We start from the raw sequence: 18,713 nt of genomic DNA on the forward strand, positions 1-18,713 counted from the left end.
ACAAAAACATTTTAGTCACCAAGTATGAGAGAGGAATTGAGCCTCCGTCGTTTTATGTTTGATTTCAGACAAGTATATGTATAATTAGGACATCGAATAATGTTTATCGACGCTCTTAGATAACCTGACTGTAATAGACACGTAGTCTGTAGAGCAGACTGACCATATCAGACAGTTTGAAGTGGAGCTCTCAAACCGCAGGGCACAGCTGCTACGAGCGGACCGCAAAGCGTTTTGGACCATAACCACCCATAAATGTAAGTGCTGGGTCGACTGATAGCACGTTTCTTAGTATCTAACAATTATTTTGAATAGGACTCTAATTTACTCGTTAAAACATTTCTGTTTCGTCGTCATCATTGTCAGTTATGAATTTAAGCGCGTTGTGTACTGGATACAGACATGTACACATTTATATACCGCACATAACCACCCACTTTATGTAAATAGTAACGTGTGATAGAACACAAATTATTCAGCATTAATTTCAGCAGTCTTTGACTTGAATGTCATGTGTAGTGTGTGTCACTGTTGGTTTTAAGATATATTCATATACAGGTTTATTTTTCATCTGCTTGAATTTACATAAAAGTGCTGTGCTGTGCTGATTTTCTTTTAGAGCATTGAAGACCCAGAGTCATATTTCTATGTGTGTGTGTGTGTGTACATGCTCCATAAAGCTGATTCTGATATTGATTCTTTTAAAATTGTCCCAAGTTGCCATGGTCTGGAGTAATGGCAAAAGTATTAAGTTATTTCACAAATAAATTCCTTAAAATAATCACCAATTTGTTATACTTTTTCAGTTTAATGACAGAGGCCTTGTGATTTTGACCTACACTATCTGTGCATAAATTATTACATAAAAGGTTTTTACAAAGTCACAGAATCTGTCTTCCAGATGATGGAGGATTTCTCTGGTTTGGCTTTGCCTCCTCTGTTTGGAGGACACATTTTGGAGGCAGAGCTGGAGCCTGGTGGTGTGGAGCTGGGACCAGGAGAGGTAACGTTAATGACCATAGTCATGATGATGGTAATGTTGATGTCAGTAAGTGGGGAACACCTGGCCAGTCCTCCCTGTGCCACAAGGCCATGACTCAGGGATTCAAGGATTCAAGGAGCTTTATTGTCATTTCACACATGTAGAAACATGAGGTGGAACAAAATTAGTTTCCCCGGTCCCGATATAAGCCCAATTACCTAACAAAATACCTAATGCAAATAAATATAAACAGCGCTATATAAATATAAAAAAAGCAATCAGAATAAAAGATATAAACATCAGAATAAAGCTATTTAAACAGTACTGCAGTATTGTGCAAATGACAGAGTAGTGCAAATGACAGTAGTGCAATGAAATGACAGGCATTGTACATAGCTGTTACTCATAATACTGAGTCACCAATGTAACCAGCTTTAACACCACCTCTTGGCCCTGTTTTAGTCCTGTCTTTAAAAATATAGGCTACAGTCACACCTTTCAGCCAGAATCTCACTTAAATGTATGTATGATAATAATGTTTTCTAGTTGTGAAAGATATTTCTAATTCTGCTAGAGACGATACTTTCAAATTATTTGATATAGCTTAGTGGAGCAAAGATCTGCTGAGTTTGATTGGTTTTCTATGTATGTAATGACACATACAGGTATTTCAGATCAAAGTAGGTACACAATGACGCCATTATCATGCAGTTTACACTTATAATGTGTTTTTTCATTGTACATTAAGCAAATAGATTTATATGTTCCATTTGAAACATGCCGACAGCCATACACAAAACAGAAAGAGGGGTTGTTTTCTCCAGGTGGAGCTGGGCCCAGGGGGGAATGAGCTGCTGGAGAGTACAGCACAGGAGGATGAGGAGAGAAGAGCCCTTGATAAGAGGAAATATCTGGCTTTGAGCAGAAGATGTAAAGAAATTGAACAGGTGTGTGCAAGCTTGCGTATGCATGCATACATGTGTGTTCCTACCTGTGTGGCTTGTAAAATGTGAAAAAAAATATGATTATAGGTTAGATTTAGGTTTATTGGCTTTTAGTTCCTGATTTCTCACATCATGTCTAGGTATGTACTTATCTTTTCATTCCAAACCAAAAAGAATTTCTGATATATTTCCATCCAGATCTGCTGATATTATTCTAGGAACTTCAGAGGCTTTAACAAGAGTGATGGTATATAATCAGTTCCTCCCTCCACATCCTATAATCACTTCCAAATGCGTTTTTTTAGGTTAATCAGAAGATTCTTGGTCGCCTTCACCAAGTACAAAGAATTACACGGCGCTTAAAGAAAGAGAGGAGGTACAGTAGCTCCTTTTTCTTTACATTTTCTGAGATGTTCCCCACTCGATGGCCCATCTGAAGAGTGTGTTACTCTTACAGGTTTCTCATGAAGACTTTAGATGCACATGGGGATGACTATAGAAATGCCCAGCTCACTATTGTTCTAGAGGTGAGAATTAAATGGAGGGTGACCTAATATACACATACACACAGTTAATCTGAAGCTTCAGGTCCTCTGAGGAGCCCAGGGCAATTGGTCAGTATGTACTTTTAACGGTTCTTGTTTCAGGATGAGCCTGGAGTCCATTTAGATCATACTGCAGGAGTAGAGGATGACCCGCTCAACGGCGTGTCTGGTTCCACTTCATCTGCAGCTTTGCATCGCTCTGCTGTACCAAAGAAGAGGAGACATCGAATTCCGAGGCAGGAAAAGGATAAAGATCAACAGGTATGTGAAGAACTCTGCTGCTGTCCATTCAAGTATATTAAATATAGTCATCAGTTTCTAACAACCCATGTTAATCTGTGTGTGAAGCTGTGCAAGCATCAGTGTGTGGTTTTAAATGCGGAACCACTGTTTACATATTGACTGTTTACTGTATTATTTGTATTATTACTTATTACGTACGTCATACATATATTACTTATATTTTCCTTGCTTTGTTACACTAATCCCTTATTGCACAGCTTTTGGTTTCTTGATTACTGTAACTACTCTGATTGCCTTTAAATTGACCTCTGGGGACAAATAAAGTGTTTTTGAATTATATTGAATTGACACTGTGCAATAATTGGTTTCCCAATTATTTTTTACCCCCAGACTGAACCAGACATGTCAATGTTGGCAGAGACACAGTTTGGAGAAATTCCCAGTCCAACCTCTCTGTCTCACTGATCATTGCACTGTTCTGGAAATGATGAAGAAGAAGCACGAAGCATCCAGTTTCTTTCACTGTTCAGTAGATATACTGCTTCTGTTCAGCCGGGTTTTGCACTGTTTGTCTTTTCACTTGAACATAGTGAACGGAGAGAATGAGGAAGTGAAGCTGAAATGTTATTCACCTGGTACATAATGTATATACACCTGTTTTGTATATATTTTTGTTTCATAATATTTTGTAACAAGAGTTGATAACATAACAAAACATAATTGTGGCAAACTGTGTGCACTGTCATGGCCAACTTTGTTTGGTAAATACATGGCAACCCAGATATAATTATTGTGGGGGAGGAAACGAGACTTATTAATTGCGCTGACTATATATTCCTGGATGCTATCAGTGATTTCATGGTTTATGATTTTATATCAGCAAGCAGAGTCATGATTAGTATTAAAGTATCATAGACTGCAATTTATGACAATTTTTTTTTGTTATTTTAAAGTTTTAAAGCTTGTGTATTTACATTTTAAAAAGTTAAGATCACATCACATTTTAACTTTAACAACTGATACAATGTGTGGCTTTTTCTGTTTCTATACACAAGTTATAAACGTTGTTTAAGTTTTGAGGTAGAAATAAAAAGTGTGTGTGTCATTCATTTCTTTAATTTGACAAAAAAAACAAAAAAAATCTTCAACAGAGGATGGAGTTTCATAAGTTCTCATTGACGTACTTTTCTTGAGGTTTCTTGTCACCACGAATAAATGAATGTGAAACTACATATACTTTAGTAAACATATGTGACATTATCCATACAGCGAGTTTAAGGGTAATAAAGTTAAACGAAAGAAATATTAAGAATGTCTGACTTCGGATGCAGTTTTGGTTTTGTATCGTTCCAGCGGATGTGTCTCGGTGACGGGCATGACTTCGGTCCAATCAGATCTCGTAGATTAGATTTAGGGCGGGTCCCAAACGCGGAGGTAGGATTTTAGCTACCGTCCATCTTCAGCTACACTACAGTGAGCCAGCTTGTCGAAAAGAAAACACAATTTGGAAGTAAAGAAGACTTTCTGGAATTAGTTTTGGCTCTATTTGAAAAAAGACAAACGAAAGCCAATACCCTAGGTAAATGTCGTAAACAAGTATAAATTTAGATCGTCGGGTTGACCCAATTTCCCTTTTTCCTTAATTTGGCTAGCTGGCTAGCTAAGCTGCCAGCTAGCATTTTATGCATTAGCTAGTCAGACATTTAGCTACATTAGCTTGCAGGTTAACGATTAGAACGATTCTGATATATTGTGCCTTTCACAACGCAAAAACACCATATAAAAGCTTTACTGGGCCCCATAATAATGATGCATGAATATGACATATATCCATCAACATGCTCTGTGGTGCTTGTTTTGAAGCGGGCTAGTTAGTAACCGAACGAGGTGGACGAGCTAAGAAACTGGCTAGTATTAACGTTAGCTCAGTAATGTTAGCAGGCTAGGTGGCTAATTTTAGCTGACAACCGTGTCAGTCATATTGTTAATAGCAAGATCAGCTACGTTTACGAAAATGCAACGACCGACAAACGGTCACATAAAAGTACTTGTATGTAATGTCTTTAAATTCAGAAGATATGATGTTATTCGTGCAGCTAACGTTAACTGGCTATCTGTTTGGAGTTAACGTCAGTTCCCCTCGCAACAATCCGATGTGCTGATTCCTGAACGATACATTGATACACGTTTTGTTTTCTGTATATAGCTAACTTTGTGACAGACGGAATGTGGACATTGTCGTAGTCAGAGCCATGGCTGACAAGAGAAAACTTCAAGGTAAGGCTCTTGTTGAAACTAATGTTGCGGAAAATTCATCACAGTGTCGAGCCTTTCTAGCACAGCCACCCAGAACTTTTGGTGTTGCATGGATTCTTGTAGAGTGATGTTGGACCACATCTTTTTGTCTCCACAGGTGAGATCGATAGATGTTTGAAAAAAGTAGCTGAAGGTGTTGAACAGTTTGAAGACATTTGGCAGAAGGTAAGAGGTCTTTGCGGGAGATCTTTGATACTCTATTTTAAAAAAAAAAAAAGCATTGAAACATGAAATGTCTCATTTATTTGTCCTCATTTTAGCTTCACAATGCAGCCAATGCAAACCAGAAGGAAAAATATGAGGCTGACCTCAAAAAAGAGATTAAAAAACTACAGGTAAGTTACCAAACTCAAGTTTTTTCATGTTGTCTCCTATCTTGATCTACAGTGAATATCTGAAATTGATGTTGTGGTTCAATACTTTCACTGTGTGTCTTCCCAGCGATTGAGAGATCAGATAAAAACATGGGTGGCCTCAAACGAGATCAAAGACAAAAGGCAGCTAGTCGAGAACCGCAAACTTATAGAGACGGTATTTTTCTCCTTAATTTCCTGAGTTATACTATTGTTGTGTCTGTAAAGTATTCTCATCTCATCACAACAGTGCACATAACAAGACTTGTGTAATTTTTCTTTCCTTAGCAAATGGAGCGGTTCAAGGTTGTAGAACGGGAAACGAAAACAAAAGCCTACTCTAAAGAAGGCTTGGGGCTCGCTCAGAAAGTGGATCCAGCTCAGAGGGAAAAGGAGGAAACGGGACAGTGGCTAACAGTAATATATCCCTTTATATGATACCTGTGTCACATTGGAGTGTAGATCATAAGAATGAAAATGTGAAAAAATTTCAGGGATTTGTAAAGAGCCATCAAGAACTCAGCAACTAACAGTTAATGAAGATAGTTTAATCAGATTCTGTTTAGAAAGAAAGTCCGATCAAATCCATTAATGTTTCTTTTTTCTGACCACTTCTTCACCTGCAGAATACGATAGACACTCTAAATATGCAGGTGGATCAGTTTGAAAGTGAGGTGGAATCTCTTTCAGTTCAAACGAGAAAAAAGAAGGGGGATAAAGAGGTAAGTCGATACTCACATGGCCACAAAGGGTTTTTTTTAAAACGGAAAAGTTTCAATTTTTTCCTTATTTTACTTCGTTGTAATACATCGGCTACATCTGTCATTACACTCTTGTTCTTTCACCGCAGCATTTTTAAGAAAGATGCTAAAATCAAAGCAATACGCCATTAATTTCTGCATAGGTGGATTTTAAAAATTATTTTAAAATCAAATCACTTGTTATCAGCACACTCCACGATATTCTTGTACAACAGATCCCCATGTACATCTGTGGTAATTAAAAAAAAAAATGTTTAACTTAAGCTACATTTTGTCTGATAAATAATATGTTTATCGTAGTGTAGTCTGATTAAAGTTTGGCTGAATCCTTTGCCATTAAACACAAGCTTGTCTTCTGTCTGTCATATAGAAGCAAGATCGTATTGAAGAGCTCAAGCGGTTGATTGAACGGCATAGATTCCACATTCGGATGTTGGAGACCATTTTACGAATGCTGGACAATGACTCAATAGCAGTGGATGCAATACAGAAGATCAAAGATGATGTTGAATATTACATTGATTCCTCGCAAGACCCGGACTTTGAGGAAAATGAGTTCCTGTATGACGATTTAGACCTGGAAGACATCCGTGAGTTATTGTTGGATGATGCTTTCATTCATTTCAGCAGACATCGTTTAGGTTAAAATGACACCTCACTTGTTTCCATCTTGTCCTGCCTTTGTCTTGCAGCTGCAGCATTAGTTGCAACTTCTCCGTCAGGTCAGGGTAATGTGGAAGATGAGATGTATCTCCACTCCAGCAGCACTCCCACTTCCACCACCTCCTCTTCACCCATCCCTCCATCCCCAGCCACTTGCACTGCTGTAAGTTCTTATCTTTGTTCCAAAACTTGGGTCAGTGTGTCAAATTGATGCTTGCTAGAAAACATACATGCTGACACAATTTTGCACATATTCCTTTCTTTGTTTGTACTGAGTTAACCCTCTCTACGAGACACTCTTGTGTTATAATCCATTGACTCGTTTGCTGAAACAACATTTCAAAAGTGGATTGTCATATCAAGGTATCTCCTCCTATAGGAGAACTCAGAGGACGATAAGAAAAGGGGACGGTCGACAGACAGTGAAGTTAGTCAGGTGAGAGGCTCTCATCTGTGCTGTGCCAGTAGATGAACAGTTTAGTGCAGCACTCTTCATCCTTGGTCCTGGAGAATCAAGGTGGCTGAATGGTTTTGACCCCTCAGGCACCGAAGTGAATGTGCTCTTTCTCTGTGGGACCATGGTTGGAGACTTCTGATTTAGTTTATCCCATCTCCTGCATATATGGGCGTCAATAGCTCACAGTTAACTTTGCTTCTCATACACTTTGTACAGATGTGGTTGTCATCAGGACAGTTTTGTATAAAATGCATTTTCTGGTGCCTTGTTATTTTCAGTCACCTGTGAAGAATGGCACACCATCCCTGCTATCTTCCTTCTCGTCCTCTACCACTTCTGGGTCCTCCTCGTCCTCCTCCCTTGTGTCCATGGCGAGCGTAGTCGGAGGCATGTCTGCAGTTCCCACGAGCAGCAGTCTGATAGGGAGCTTCAGCAGTGCGGTACAGCAACATCAGCATCAACCTGTACAACAACAGCCTCCAAACCAACCACAACAACAACAGCAGCAGCAGCCACCTCAGACAAAACCTCCTGTCCCTTCAAACAGCACCCCCAGCCCACCCAGCAACCCTCTTCTTCCAGCCTCAACTGCCTCATCTGTCCCCACGCCCAGCACACCCATTTCATCAGCTCCCAACTCTCAGCCCACATCTGGGCCCACTCCGGCATCCAGTTTGGGACTTGGGTTGGGACTGGGATTGAGCAAAGTTGGCATGACGGGAACCAGCAGTGCAAACCAAATGGTTGGTTTAGGCCTGGGTGGCCACCCCACTCCGTTGAACACAATGGCAGGGCTCATTTCGGGCTCCACACCTGCCCCTTACGCTCAGGCAGCAGCATCAGGAGGTTTGGGTCTGAACAGCACCACCCAGTCCAGCATTTCAGCAGAGAGCAGCACTTCCATCCCCACCTCTGGCTCCAGTGGAGTCACCACCAACGGGGCGGGGACAGGGCTCGGTTTGCTAGGTTCCAGCCCGGCCCACAGCTCTTTGAGTGGGAGTATTCTAGGTCTGGTTCCTGGGCAAAACGTAGCTCCCAGTGCGTCTCAGGTGCCCCCAAGTTCTGTCAGCACTACACCTGGCGTAGTTGGCATGATGGGAGGCAATGGAGGGAATGTTGGAGTGGTTGGAGGAGTAGGGGTGAATGCTGCTCCTGCTAGACCACCCAGTGGACTGAAGCAAAATGGAAGCACAAGTATGTTAACTTTTCATGCTTGGCTTTTGTGGCCCTTGTCTGTTTAAGTTGACATTGTCTTCTCTTTACACTGTTTGTTTTATAACTTTTCCCTCACCTGCCCACAGGTTACAGTGCCGTAGTGGCAGAGAGCTCCACAGAATCAGCTCTAAGCACACCGAGCCAGTCACAAAGCAGCCAACCTTCATCTCTCAGTTCCTCAACTAGTCAGCCGTAAGTAGTTTGTTCTCTGCTTGATCCCAGTGTCTAAACTCGGCACACTTCCACTTATTGTTTACATGATAGTTGTTCACTTCTCTTTCTCACTCACTTACCCTGTTTTCACTCTACTCGGTGCAGGATGGACAATGGTCCCAGTTTAATCAGCTCCATCACCTTGCCACCCAGCTCTCCATCCCCGTCGTTCTCAGACAGCACACCTGGAGGAGGGAGTCTTCTCAATGGGCCCCACTCCTACACGCAGGCCTCTGAGAGCCTCAAGGTGAGGCACCATAGCATGTTAGCTTAAAGCTGAGATAGAACCTTTTCACAAGGGGTTTGGTGCTGTTGCATCATAGGATTCCAGGTTTGAATCCCGGTCTGGGTCCTTCAGTATAGAAGCGGTATAGAAAAGGGGGGGGCGCTGCGTGATTGAGTAGCCATAATGTGTTATTTTCATATTATCAAATGACTATGCTGACATTGGTAGATTTTAGGCACTTTTGGTAGCTTCATGACTGCAGAACGTTCATGTGCTCAGTTGTAAATAACATTAAAATATCCCCAGCTTCACACGAACCTCTCACCAAATGATACATTTGGACAAAAACGTCATGCCAAGATATATTTGGACTTAATAAAGCTAACATCTAATTTTACTTCTCCTCACTGCCAACACTATGGAGAAGGCAGCGTTGGATTCTAGCAGTATAGAGTGTAGGACAATCTGTTAACATATGCTACCTGTGCCAGAAAACATCTTTATTTAGACAAGTTACTGATTTTTGTCTCCTCTGAATACGTTGCTCAGTGAATCTTAAACACGTCATTGATTATGAATGTTGCTGGCTGTGGGTGCCTAATTCCAGGCATTGGGTGCTTTTCCCAAACTTGGAGCTGACAGTTGTTTTTTGTTTGTTTGACGCCCTTAATGCTCCCATAACTTAAGGTTTTCCTCTCTTCCCAACTTAATTGTACTTAATCATCCTCAGGCTCCTGAGCCTCTCAGTTCTCTGAAGGCGATGGCTGAGAGAGCAGCACTGGGATCAGGTCTGGACGGAGAGATTCCCAATCTGCACCTGACAGAAAGAGGTCGGAACGGTCTGACATTTTTCTACATTAACACACTTAAGAATAATCGGCTCTCTGACTAATTACTGAACAGGAGATGACTTGCAATGACATGACATTTGGAATAAACAGATAAGGATTTTTCTGGTAATAACTGTAGTTGTAGATGATACTGACATTGTTTCCAGTCGCTCGTAGTAAATAGGGTTAAAAATCAAAATGACTGTAAACCCCTGAAACTCTTCATCAGTTAGGCAACTCATCCCAAGTGTCTATTTATCAATAACAAGACAAGTAAACACACTAAACACAGCGGGATGACCTTTGTTTTATTTTTTAACTTCTTATTTAGAGTCTACAGTATTTGTGCCATTGACTCAATGCTCCACGTTTTTGTTTCTCCTGTAGATATCTTTTCGGGTTCCTCTGCAGCACCCGGCACACCTGCCGCCCCTCAGCCGTCCGTGTCGGAGGTCAGCATTCCCCCCTCGCTCGGGGTCTGTCCACTCGGTCCCACCCCTCTCCCCAAAGACCAGCTCTACCAGCAGGCCATGCAGGAGTCTGCATGGACACACATGCCACACCCCTCTGACTCTGAGAGGATCAGGTGAGGGGGATTTTTAGGATATGAGAAATGCAAAAATGCTATGCCGGGCTTTAAATCTGTTTTATTGTAATGTAACAAGTGTACTTTGATAAGTTTATAGTAATAATTTGATAATTATTTCTCAAAATAGGAACACATCATGTTGTAATTTTTACTTTGTATCATTAGGACTCCTAAACAGCCGAAAGCCTATTACATGAGTACATCTGTTACAACCTTTTTAAAGGAAAGACTGGTGATATACTGCATGTTTTATTATTGCAGTATCAATGTAGCTTATGATTTCTGCTGTAGAGCTCCATTGTTGTCCTGTTTCAGTAACAACTCTTCAAAAATTAGCATTTAGACCACTTATCCTTTTCTTCAGCATAAAAATGTATGGATGTGACTGATTTAAGTTTCATGTCTTCAGTAAGAAGGAATGAAAAGAACAGATGGTAGAGAAAGGGGAAAGATTTTATACATCATAGACAGCTAATATGTTGGTTTTTGTTTTTTTGCAGAATTTGTAGGAAATAACAAAATCTAGAATAATAGCCTTGTCCCTAAAAGGAAATACCCTAACAGTATTTATTTTTTATGGCTGGACATGGATGCATGCTTGGATCTAGTTGGGTCTTGATGTTGGTGCATGTGATGGTCTTTATTTCATTAGTGAACCCCTTATTTGAATAATTGTTGTTGCGGTGGATTTAAAACTGTCTTTGCTTTTGTCCTGAAGGCAATACCTGATGAGGAATCCGTGTCCCACCTTGCCCTTCCATCACCAGATACCGCCGCACCACTCTGACTCGATAGAGTTCTACCAGAGACTGTCCACAGAAACACTCTTTTTCATCTTCTACTACCTGGAGGTAAAAATCATGCTTAGATTCAACCCACACACTCCATATTTACTCTCTGTTATCCTTGCTGTTCATCTCCCAGTGATGTATTAAAGTAAGGCTTAATGGCGCATTTATCCTTCCTCTCTCAGGGCACCAAGGCTCAGTATCTGTCTGCCAAGGCTCTGAAGAAACAGTCATGGAGGTTTCACACCAAGTACATGATGTGGTTCCAGAGACACGAGGAGCCCAAGACTATCACTGATGAGTTTGAACAGGTGCAGGCCCACAGTTCATGTTTTCCCTTTGAGATGTAAACTGGTGTGAGGACTTGTGGGTTTGAGCTTTTGAATGATTGTTCTCTCTCTTCACTCTGCCATTCCTCCAGGGCACTTACATCTACTTTGACTATGAGAAATGGGGCCAGAGGAAGAAGGAGGGATTCACCTTCGAGTACAGGTACCTTGAAGACCGAGACCTGCAGTGATGTACAGAGGGACGCGAAAGGACAGAGAGAGACAAAACGTGCTGCTGTTGACATTCCGAGACTGAACTTCAAACTGTGGATAGAGATTGTGATGTGTAGTAGAAACCCTCTCCTAAAATGGAGACTGGTGTCTGTATAGGTTGCATCTCAGCGTGAAGCCCTTGCTCCTCATGCAGCGTGTTGCTTTTGACAAAAATGCCCCATGGGCCTGATCAAACGCATCATGCTGCACGAGCTGGGAGGGCCCTCATTAGAGATCTGCGTTTGTGCCTGTCTTTGTGCACACTCAGTATGTGGCATTAGGAAAGCCTACCCCATGCATGTTTCTCATGTTTTGTTTTCTTTTTCCGTTTCAACAAGATTCTCTGTACCAACTACCCAACATGAGCCTGGAAGCCTTTGACTTGACACAAAACAAACATCGGATTTGATTGTGGAGTAAACTGCCCTTCTTGTATTTACTGTAATTTGGTGGTTTAGACTGGGGAGGTACAGTGGACATTTAGTCATGGTGTGTAGGACTGGCTTCTTTTAAGACCTTTTGATGCCTGTTGAATATGGTCACTATTAGAGATAGTGAGCGTTTATCAATAGTTTTATTGATATTGTCTTGGTCAATTAAAACGCTGATTGAGTGACCACAGGGCCTCTCCCTGTGACAGGGAAAGAGTCCTTATTGGACATGGATTAAATTGCTATGCAATTGAACTGGTCTCTGACTCCCTCTCTTTACAAATAAAATGTTTTTAAGTTAACCTGTCAAAGAAAATGCATTATTATGGCACATTCATGTTTGTGACAAATTAATAAACTTGTAAAAATAAATCTCCAAAATAGGGTTTGAGACATTAATCTATTTGATGTTTGATTCTTATGCCACAGAGGAATTCTCATCATCCTCAGCGTGAAAGGCCACGCTGAGCATAGTGAATGTATCTGTGCCCGAATCACCTCTTAAATTACACTCAAAATACACGGATAGTGTAAGATAATGAATCTGAGTTTGGTTTGAGTCAACCCCCCATCCACCTTTTAGTTAAAGTTTTGTTCTGTTCCGTTGATGTTAGTTCCTTCTCATCCTAAAATCCACTGTGTCCAATTTACCACCTGATATTTGGAGTGGAAACCCTATACAGTGAATGTGCACTGATAAACTGTTTACATGTAGAGTGAAGACACAGAAATCCTAAATTTCATTTAATTCATGGGACGAGCAAGAAATGTCTCATCTGCTGTGGTTGTTCATGTGTTACACTGAAGAACAATAAGATTTAATCTGGTTCCGAATACGGTGGGACAGATCTCAATTTTTCCTGGTGGTTTGAATGGGGAGTGTAACACAATCGGATCTTTCCATTTAAACCACCATGAAACCTGACCTGTACTGTATTTGAAATTTTCTGTTTTGTGTGATTAGTTTTCAGGCTTTTTTGGGGAGGGGAAGGAGAGGCTAAAGGATGTGAGGTGGGGGGAGAAAACAGCAAAGCTATGAGAGATTTGCCTTTTATAGATTCTATTTTTTGGGCTTTTAAAGTTTTCAGAAAGGGAAGGTCAGTTACGAAATTGCTAAAATGTGAATTTCGAGACGTATTTACAATTTTTTTTTCTCTTCACAATTCTGCATGGGAGATGTCATAAAATGGGGTTATAACAGGATTGTAAAATTTCAATAAATACTTTTAAGAAATTACAAGTCAGTGTAAGGTCCTGTCATTCCTACATGGGAATATGAATTCACTTATTTTCCACTAATAGATGCATGAATGTTTTGATTTTTATAAAAACATTAAAATTTAAAAAGGTGGCAAAGTATCAACTCTGAGTGAACACTTGATATACATTTGTAGATTACTAAGGACATCACTTAAATGCCTATAACACTTGGGTCGTAACAACACATTTTCCTTCTCTAAGGAAAACCGGACATTTTGTGACATCTTCACATATTTTATTAAAATGGCAAAAATCATAAAATTTAGAAAAAAAAAAACAAAAAACAAAAAAAAAAAAACAAAGGACAAAGCACAACGCAAGACAAATGTAAAAATATAATACCACTGCAGTGTTGAGTGCAATTGTCCATGTGCGGGATGGTGATGTGTGAGTGTGTTCACATCTTAGCTTCCTTCTTGACTTTGAGGAACTCGGCCATGTTAGAAAAGTATTTCTGGTTGGCTTCAGCCACCTTCTTCTCTGCAGCCTGTGGGTTCACGATCTCCAGCCCCTGCAGACGAGAGCATAATGGTTTACTAAGATGAACCTTCATAGTACTCAGGAGACATCAAATCAAGGAGGATGTTTACTTCTTTTTACCTGCAGAGGAGTGAAAGCTACACTGGAGCTCGTTCCTGAAGAGCGATCTCTGACTGTTGACTTTCCTCCGTACGTCATGCTTTGCTTCTGCAGCGTCCTCTGTTGTGTACAGCAAAAAAAATTACACTTAAGAGGCTGAAGATAATCTATTAGTCAATGCTGGAGTGGAAATGAGCCGTGAATGAGTTTACCTGGAGGGATTTGGAGATTCTGGCCTTGGTGGCCTCGTTGACCTGAGCCTGCCTGACGCGGCCGCTGCCGCTCTTCCCCAGCTGACCAAGACTGAAGCCCAGATCCTCCTGATATGCATCATCTTCAATCTGCAACATCAGAAAAGCTTAAACTTTCACTTCTTGGTTTAAAAAAAAAAAAAAAAAAAAAAAAAAGTCTAGTCTTGAATAAACACACAGAATATTTTTTTACATTATCCTCCAAGTCTGCCACTAAAGGTATTTTCATCATCAATTAAAGCAGATTACTTTCACAGTGAACTGACTGTTTAGTCTGTAAACGTCAAAAGCAGTGAAAAATGCTCATTTCCCAGAACCCAAAGTGAAGTCAGAAGCTGCTTTAGCTTCAGCCCTCATCCTCTCAGGAGTTACAACAGCCAACCACAGGAACTGAGGTGAGCAACACGAGGCTTGTGTGAGGTGTTTGTGTGCGTTTATATTTAGATGCTCTGGAAGGAGAGAGCATCTTGGTTCATCATCAGTGTAGGTTCCTGTATATTTGATATATGTGTACTGGAACTACTTTCATCTCTTGCACATTGCCCACATATGAGACGTAACAGAAAATACGTTCATACAGGTGACAAACAAAAGAATAAATATAGAACATACTGCAGGAAAACGAACAACGCAGGGGTAAATTGAAGTAAGCATGGTTGAACAAGCTGAGAGATACAGAACGTAAGATAGAAAATATCTACTGACCTCAGCGAAGGTCATCCTGTTGGCATGTTTCCTGATCTCTGTCAGCCCGAGACGCTCCTTCATCTTTCGATACCTTCAGATAAAAAGAAAAGAGTGGTGTTGGTGCATATATAGAAAACTTATGTAACATCCTCGTTGTGCTTATACATGCAGCTGTCTCTTGCCCCTTGCTCTCGTTTTGCTCTAGATTTACTCTAAAAAGCAGCTGACAGATTCTGTACCTTCTTCCTCCTCTCTTCTTCCTCTGTCCATCCAGTGGGGCTGGTAGCGGTTTGACCTGCTTCACTGGTGGAGGCTCCTGCCATTTATCAAACTTCCTCTCTATTTCTTCCTTAAGTTCATAGCCAACCTGCAAAAAAACAAAACAAAACAAACAAAAAAAAAAACCAAAAAACAGTTACCACCAGGGGTCAGAAAGGAATTAAATTTTTTCTTTAATACAGAGGCATGCAATACTAAAAATACAACAAATCAATTACTGATAGTTACAGGGAGGTGTAATTTCAACTTGAAGGAAGATATTTGTAAAATGCTGGTTCTTTTTATATGTTAATGAAGACAAGAGTCCTGTTTGTACAGCTAATCAAAGTTCGGCATTCATGTGCATGTGCTACATTTGGACCGTCACCTTGCCATCCGAACTCTCATGGAAACTGTCCACTCGGCTAGCCAGAGTGCACTTTGCAGCCACCAGACGAGCCGCCTTCCTCCTGAGGTCCTTAAGACAAAAATGGAAGACCAGTATTAGGTACAAGGTCCCTGTGGTGAGTTAAAAGCACAAAACACTGCAATGTGTGATTATGGTATTATATTTACTGACAGGTGGTAGTGACTGCACAACATCACAGTGGTAGATGAATCCAGTGTGGGGCAGCAGGGAGGTGCTGCTGAAGCCAGACAGGGTTCTTCTCTGGGCTCCCAGCAGCATGAGGTTACAGGCGGGCATCTTTGAGAGGTTAGTGAGGCCACCAGCAATACCTGCAGACCAGAAAGGGAAAAAGAGAAAAAAAAAGGCTCCAGTTGTAATCTCAATGTATTTAAAAAGTTAAAAGTTGATCCTTTCTTCCATCTCTCACCCATGATCTTGGCTGCTGTTGACGCTCCAACAATGATGGACAGATTTGGGGCAATGAAAGACATCCTGGACTCTACATATTCATATATCTTGTGTTTGGACTGGTTCAGCTCCAGAGCCATATCACACGCCTCCTCCAGCTGCTTCAATTCATCTTCACTTAGCAGTGACCTACAACCACGAAAACATAAACCTTAACAAGTCTCATGGTGACAATGAGGATGCAGTTGTGTGGAGAGAGAAAGAAAAAATAAAAAGAATTTTAAAAATTTAAAAATCGATATGCGACAAGATCTGCCAACTAACCCCTGTGTGGTCGAAGCTGTGACACTGACCACCATGATGGTGGCGTTGGTGAGGATTTGCTGCAGAGTTTCATTGTTCTTGCACTTCTCCAGATTGTTTCCCAATTCCTGAGCAGAAAACACAAATGTAGGATATATGATGCTCAAACTAAATAACAGAAGGTAACAGGAATTTTTTGATAAAAGATAAAACCATTGAGGAACATTTGTGGGGGTGTAAAAATTATTAAAATAAACTTTAAATCATCACAATAACCCATTGGGTTAAGCAGTGTAGCATCTTTAATATGAAAGATAGCACAAACTGAAACTGCTTTGCTATGAAAAAGGTGACTGTAACTCCGAACCACAGACTTACTAACATTTGTTTAAATAACCCATAAATATATTTACAAAAAATGTAATTTATTACTGTCCCTGTGCAGTAATTGTACTCTGTACAAATTATAAATAGTGCACAAATAGCAACTCTGGGCTCCTTACTGTCATTTTGAAATGGGGTCTTGGTACAAACATTTCACCTCATCTCACCTTGACTGTGCGAATGTAATCAAGAGAATCTGGCACCAGAGACTCAAGCTCAGGGAACCTCTTAGAGTACTTGTCTCGAGTAAACTTGTGAATAATATCTGAAACCGAGAAGAAAGAAAAAAACATCAGAAAACTCAGAAAAACATTAAACCCTTTATATTTTTAACAAAACCAAGAATAGCCAACTCACTGAGTTCATTGTCAATCTCTACTGTGAGATTATTGGCTGCTACAATCAGTCGGTATTCTGGATCAGCCTCAACTGGACCCGAGACTAAAAGGGAAAAAAAGACCAAAAAGAAAAAAAAAAAATCATAGCAAATTTATTCTGATTTTTTATTAACTTTCACCTAAAATAAAAATTGGTCTCAAACTTACAAAATACTGACAAACACACAATGTGAAACACGCAAAAGGATCACACTCACCCTCTGAGTTCTTGCGCTGCTTTCCAATATACCCTGAAATTTTGTCCATAATCTCTGAAAACTACAGACAAAAGAGATTTAGTTAAGACACACTACCATAAACGTCAGACTGTGTAACACTCTCATAAGATGCAACTCACCTGTTTGCTATTGCGGAGCTTGGCGATTGATGCAACACTCTCAGCTTTACTGTAGTCCACCTCCATCTCTTCTGGGATGTCCTCCAGCCCCCCTTCAGCTCTTCCTTGCGATGCCTCTCCATCACTCTCTCCTTCCTCCCCCTCTGGATACAACCCGTCCTCTCCCTCATCTCCAGCCTCCTCCAGGTCAGCCAGGAGCTCATCCGCCAGGGACATCTATAATCACCAGCACATAGCTTGAGGACATCAGCCAGCTGGGATCCCAAGGACCACTGAGGGTCTTGAGCGTTACCGACTTTACCACAGCGTGACCACTATAGAACAATCTTCGTTTTTCTAATGTAATATCCATGACAACAGCTGCACTTCATCTAAAGTTTCTGAACATCACACAGCCATGAAACCCAAATGCTGTCTTTCTGGTCTTCGTAGTAAAATTTTCTTTTCTCTCAGTTATAGCTGAGTGAAATAAAAAGTTATTGTCCCATTCACATTGCTGATCTGCTCTAAGAGACCACGACCAACAGCTTAAATAACACATTTTATAAAAGCATCAAAGCAGACATGGAAGTAAATCTGAGGAATCACAAGAAGGTTAAAGTGACATGAATGTAATTAAAGAATATGGAAAATGCCACAGATAGAAAAAAGGCACATTTCTGTTAGTTTTACTGTTTCTTTTCACGGCTTTCATTATAATATGAACAATGAACAAGCAATTTAAATAAACCACTTACGCTCTTTTCTACATTTGGCAAAGATGTTTGTCAATTCGTGCATTTTACAACACAAATATCGGTCAGTTTAATGGGTAAATACCAGACCTTAATATGAATAATCGTTAGCTATTGCACTACAAAAGCCACAAAATCCTCAGATGGGATTTGTTGACCCCAAGTCATGTGTAACTTACTGAAAGTGGGGTTAATTTCAAAAAACAAAACAGATACAGCTTAACACAGCACTGTTCAGACTCTGAAACAACAGCAATAAACGGATAAATTATGCGCCAAACAAAGACTGAATATGCTGAATTAAGAAAAAATGTTTAATGTCGCGTATAGTTTATACTACCTAGCTAGCTAGCGTTAGCAAACGTTGGCTAAACGAAACCAGTACGGTTACCAAACGCTTTTTAAGCATCATAAGCTTACCTCTAAGTTCAAATTCCGGTCACCACGAGAGACGAAGACAAATGTGTCTTACAGAGGTTTCGGGGTTTTCTGTATTAAGGTAAACCGAGTCTTAATATGATGTTTTCGTCGTCAACCCGCGGCCAACTATAGCTGCTGTAGCGTTTGTCGCAGACTAAATACGTAACGACCTTCGAACGGCTTTCTG

At 40.5% G+C, this 18,713-nt stretch overlaps 3 protein-coding genes across 5 annotated transcripts; 2 read left to right on the forward strand and 1 right to left on the reverse strand.

The window, feature by feature from the left end:
* Positions 1–3: 3 nt before the first annotated feature.
* On the forward strand, positions 4–3,819 carry tfpt (TCF3 (E2A) fusion partner). Of its 2 annotated transcripts, none has more exons than XM_046400175.1 (7): positions 4–257; positions 902–1,003; positions 1,807–1,929; positions 2,232–2,302; positions 2,384–2,453; positions 2,574–2,732; positions 3,105–3,819. In XM_046400175.1, the coding sequence occupies exons 2-7, from the start codon at positions 902–904 to the stop codon at positions 3,177–3,179; spliced, it is 600 nt and encodes a 199-aa protein (XP_046256131.1). In that variant the 5' UTR covers positions 4–257; the 3' UTR covers positions 3,180–3,819. The 2 variants fall into 2 exon arrangements, with proteins under 2 accessions (XP_046256131.1, XP_046256132.1); XM_046400176.1 differs by having other exon boundaries at positions 5–257; positions 888–1,003.
* Positions 3,820–4,136: 317 nt separating this feature from the next.
* On the forward strand, positions 4,137–12,400 carry cnot3a (CCR4-NOT transcription complex, subunit 3a). 2 transcript variants are annotated; one of them, XM_046400165.1, is made up of 18 exons: positions 4,137–4,293; positions 4,921–4,991; positions 5,128–5,195; positions 5,291–5,365; positions 5,472–5,561; positions 5,672–5,800; positions 6,010–6,105; positions 6,515–6,734; positions 6,837–6,970; positions 7,187–7,243; positions 7,543–8,458; positions 8,566–8,671; positions 8,798–8,939; positions 9,649–9,748; positions 10,136–10,334; positions 11,056–11,188; positions 11,311–11,436; positions 11,547–12,400. In XM_046400165.1, exons 2-18 carry the CDS (start codon positions 4,967–4,969, stop codon positions 11,643–11,645), a joined length of 2,715 nt encoding a protein of 904 aa, XP_046256121.1. In that variant the 5' UTR covers positions 4,137–4,293; positions 4,921–4,966; the 3' UTR covers positions 11,646–12,400. The 2 variants fall into 2 exon arrangements, with proteins under 2 accessions (XP_046256121.1, XP_046256123.1); XM_046400167.1 differs by lacking the exon at positions 7,187–7,243.
* Positions 12,401–13,581: 1,181 nt separating this feature from the next.
* On the reverse strand, positions 13,582–18,690 carry prpf31 (PRP31 pre-mRNA processing factor 31 homolog (yeast)). Its single transcript, XM_046400169.1, has 14 exons — positions 18,527–18,690; positions 17,373–17,588; positions 17,233–17,293; positions 16,995–17,078; positions 16,805–16,902; positions 16,275–16,381; positions 15,970–16,139; positions 15,714–15,871; positions 15,522–15,611; positions 15,115–15,242; positions 14,894–14,966; positions 14,150–14,278; positions 13,959–14,057; positions 13,582–13,869 (listed from the first exon to the last, which is right to left on the reverse strand). Exons 2-14 carry the CDS (start codon positions 17,586–17,588, stop codon positions 13,756–13,758), a joined length of 1,527 nt encoding a protein of 508 aa, XP_046256125.1. The 5' UTR covers positions 18,527–18,690; the 3' UTR covers positions 13,582–13,755.
* Positions 18,691–18,713: the final 23 nt, after the last annotated feature.

This window comes from Scatophagus argus, chromosome 9 (assembly GCF_020382885.2).
Source record: "Scatophagus argus isolate fScaArg1 chromosome 9, fScaArg1.pri, whole genome shotgun sequence".
Taxonomy (NCBI): Eukaryota; Metazoa; Chordata; class Actinopteri; family Scatophagidae; genus Scatophagus; species Scatophagus argus.

Excerpts from the sequence above, each read along its gene's own strand:
- prpf31 (XM_046400169.1), bottom strand. The coding sequence starts at position 17,588 with ATGTCCCTGGCGGATGAGCTCCTGGCTGACCTGGAGGAGGCTGGAGAT. Across the intron at positions 14,967-15,114 it reads AAGAAGAGAGGAGGAAGAAG|GTATCGAAAGATGAAGGAGC; the intron begins GTACAGAATCTG and ends TTTTATCTGAAG. Across the intron at positions 14,058-14,149 it reads GAATCTCCAAATCCCTCCAG|AGGACGCTGCAGAAGCAAAG; the intron begins GTAAACTCATTC and ends TGTACACAACAG.
- cnot3a (XM_046400165.1), top strand. The coding sequence starts at position 4,967 with ATGGCTGACAAGAGAAAACTTCAAG. Across the intron at positions 4,992-5,127 it reads TGACAAGAGAAAACTTCAAG|GTGAGATCGATAGATGTTTG; the intron begins GTAAGGCTCTTG and ends TTGTCTCCACAG. Across the intron at positions 5,562-5,671 it reads ACCGCAAACTTATAGAGACG|CAAATGGAGCGGTTCAAGGT; the intron begins GTATTTTTCTCC and ends TTCTTTCCTTAG.
- tfpt (XM_046400175.1), top strand. The coding sequence starts at position 902 with ATGATGGAGGATTTCTCTGGTTTGGCTTTGCCTCCTCTGTTTGGAGGA. Across the intron at positions 1,004-1,806 it reads TGGAGCTGGGACCAGGAGAG|GTGGAGCTGGGCCCAGGGGG; the intron begins GTAACGTTAATG and ends TGTTTTCTCCAG. Across the intron at positions 2,733-3,104 it reads AAAAGGATAAAGATCAACAG|ACTGAACCAGACATGTCAAT; the intron begins GTATGTGAAGAA and ends TTTTACCCCCAG.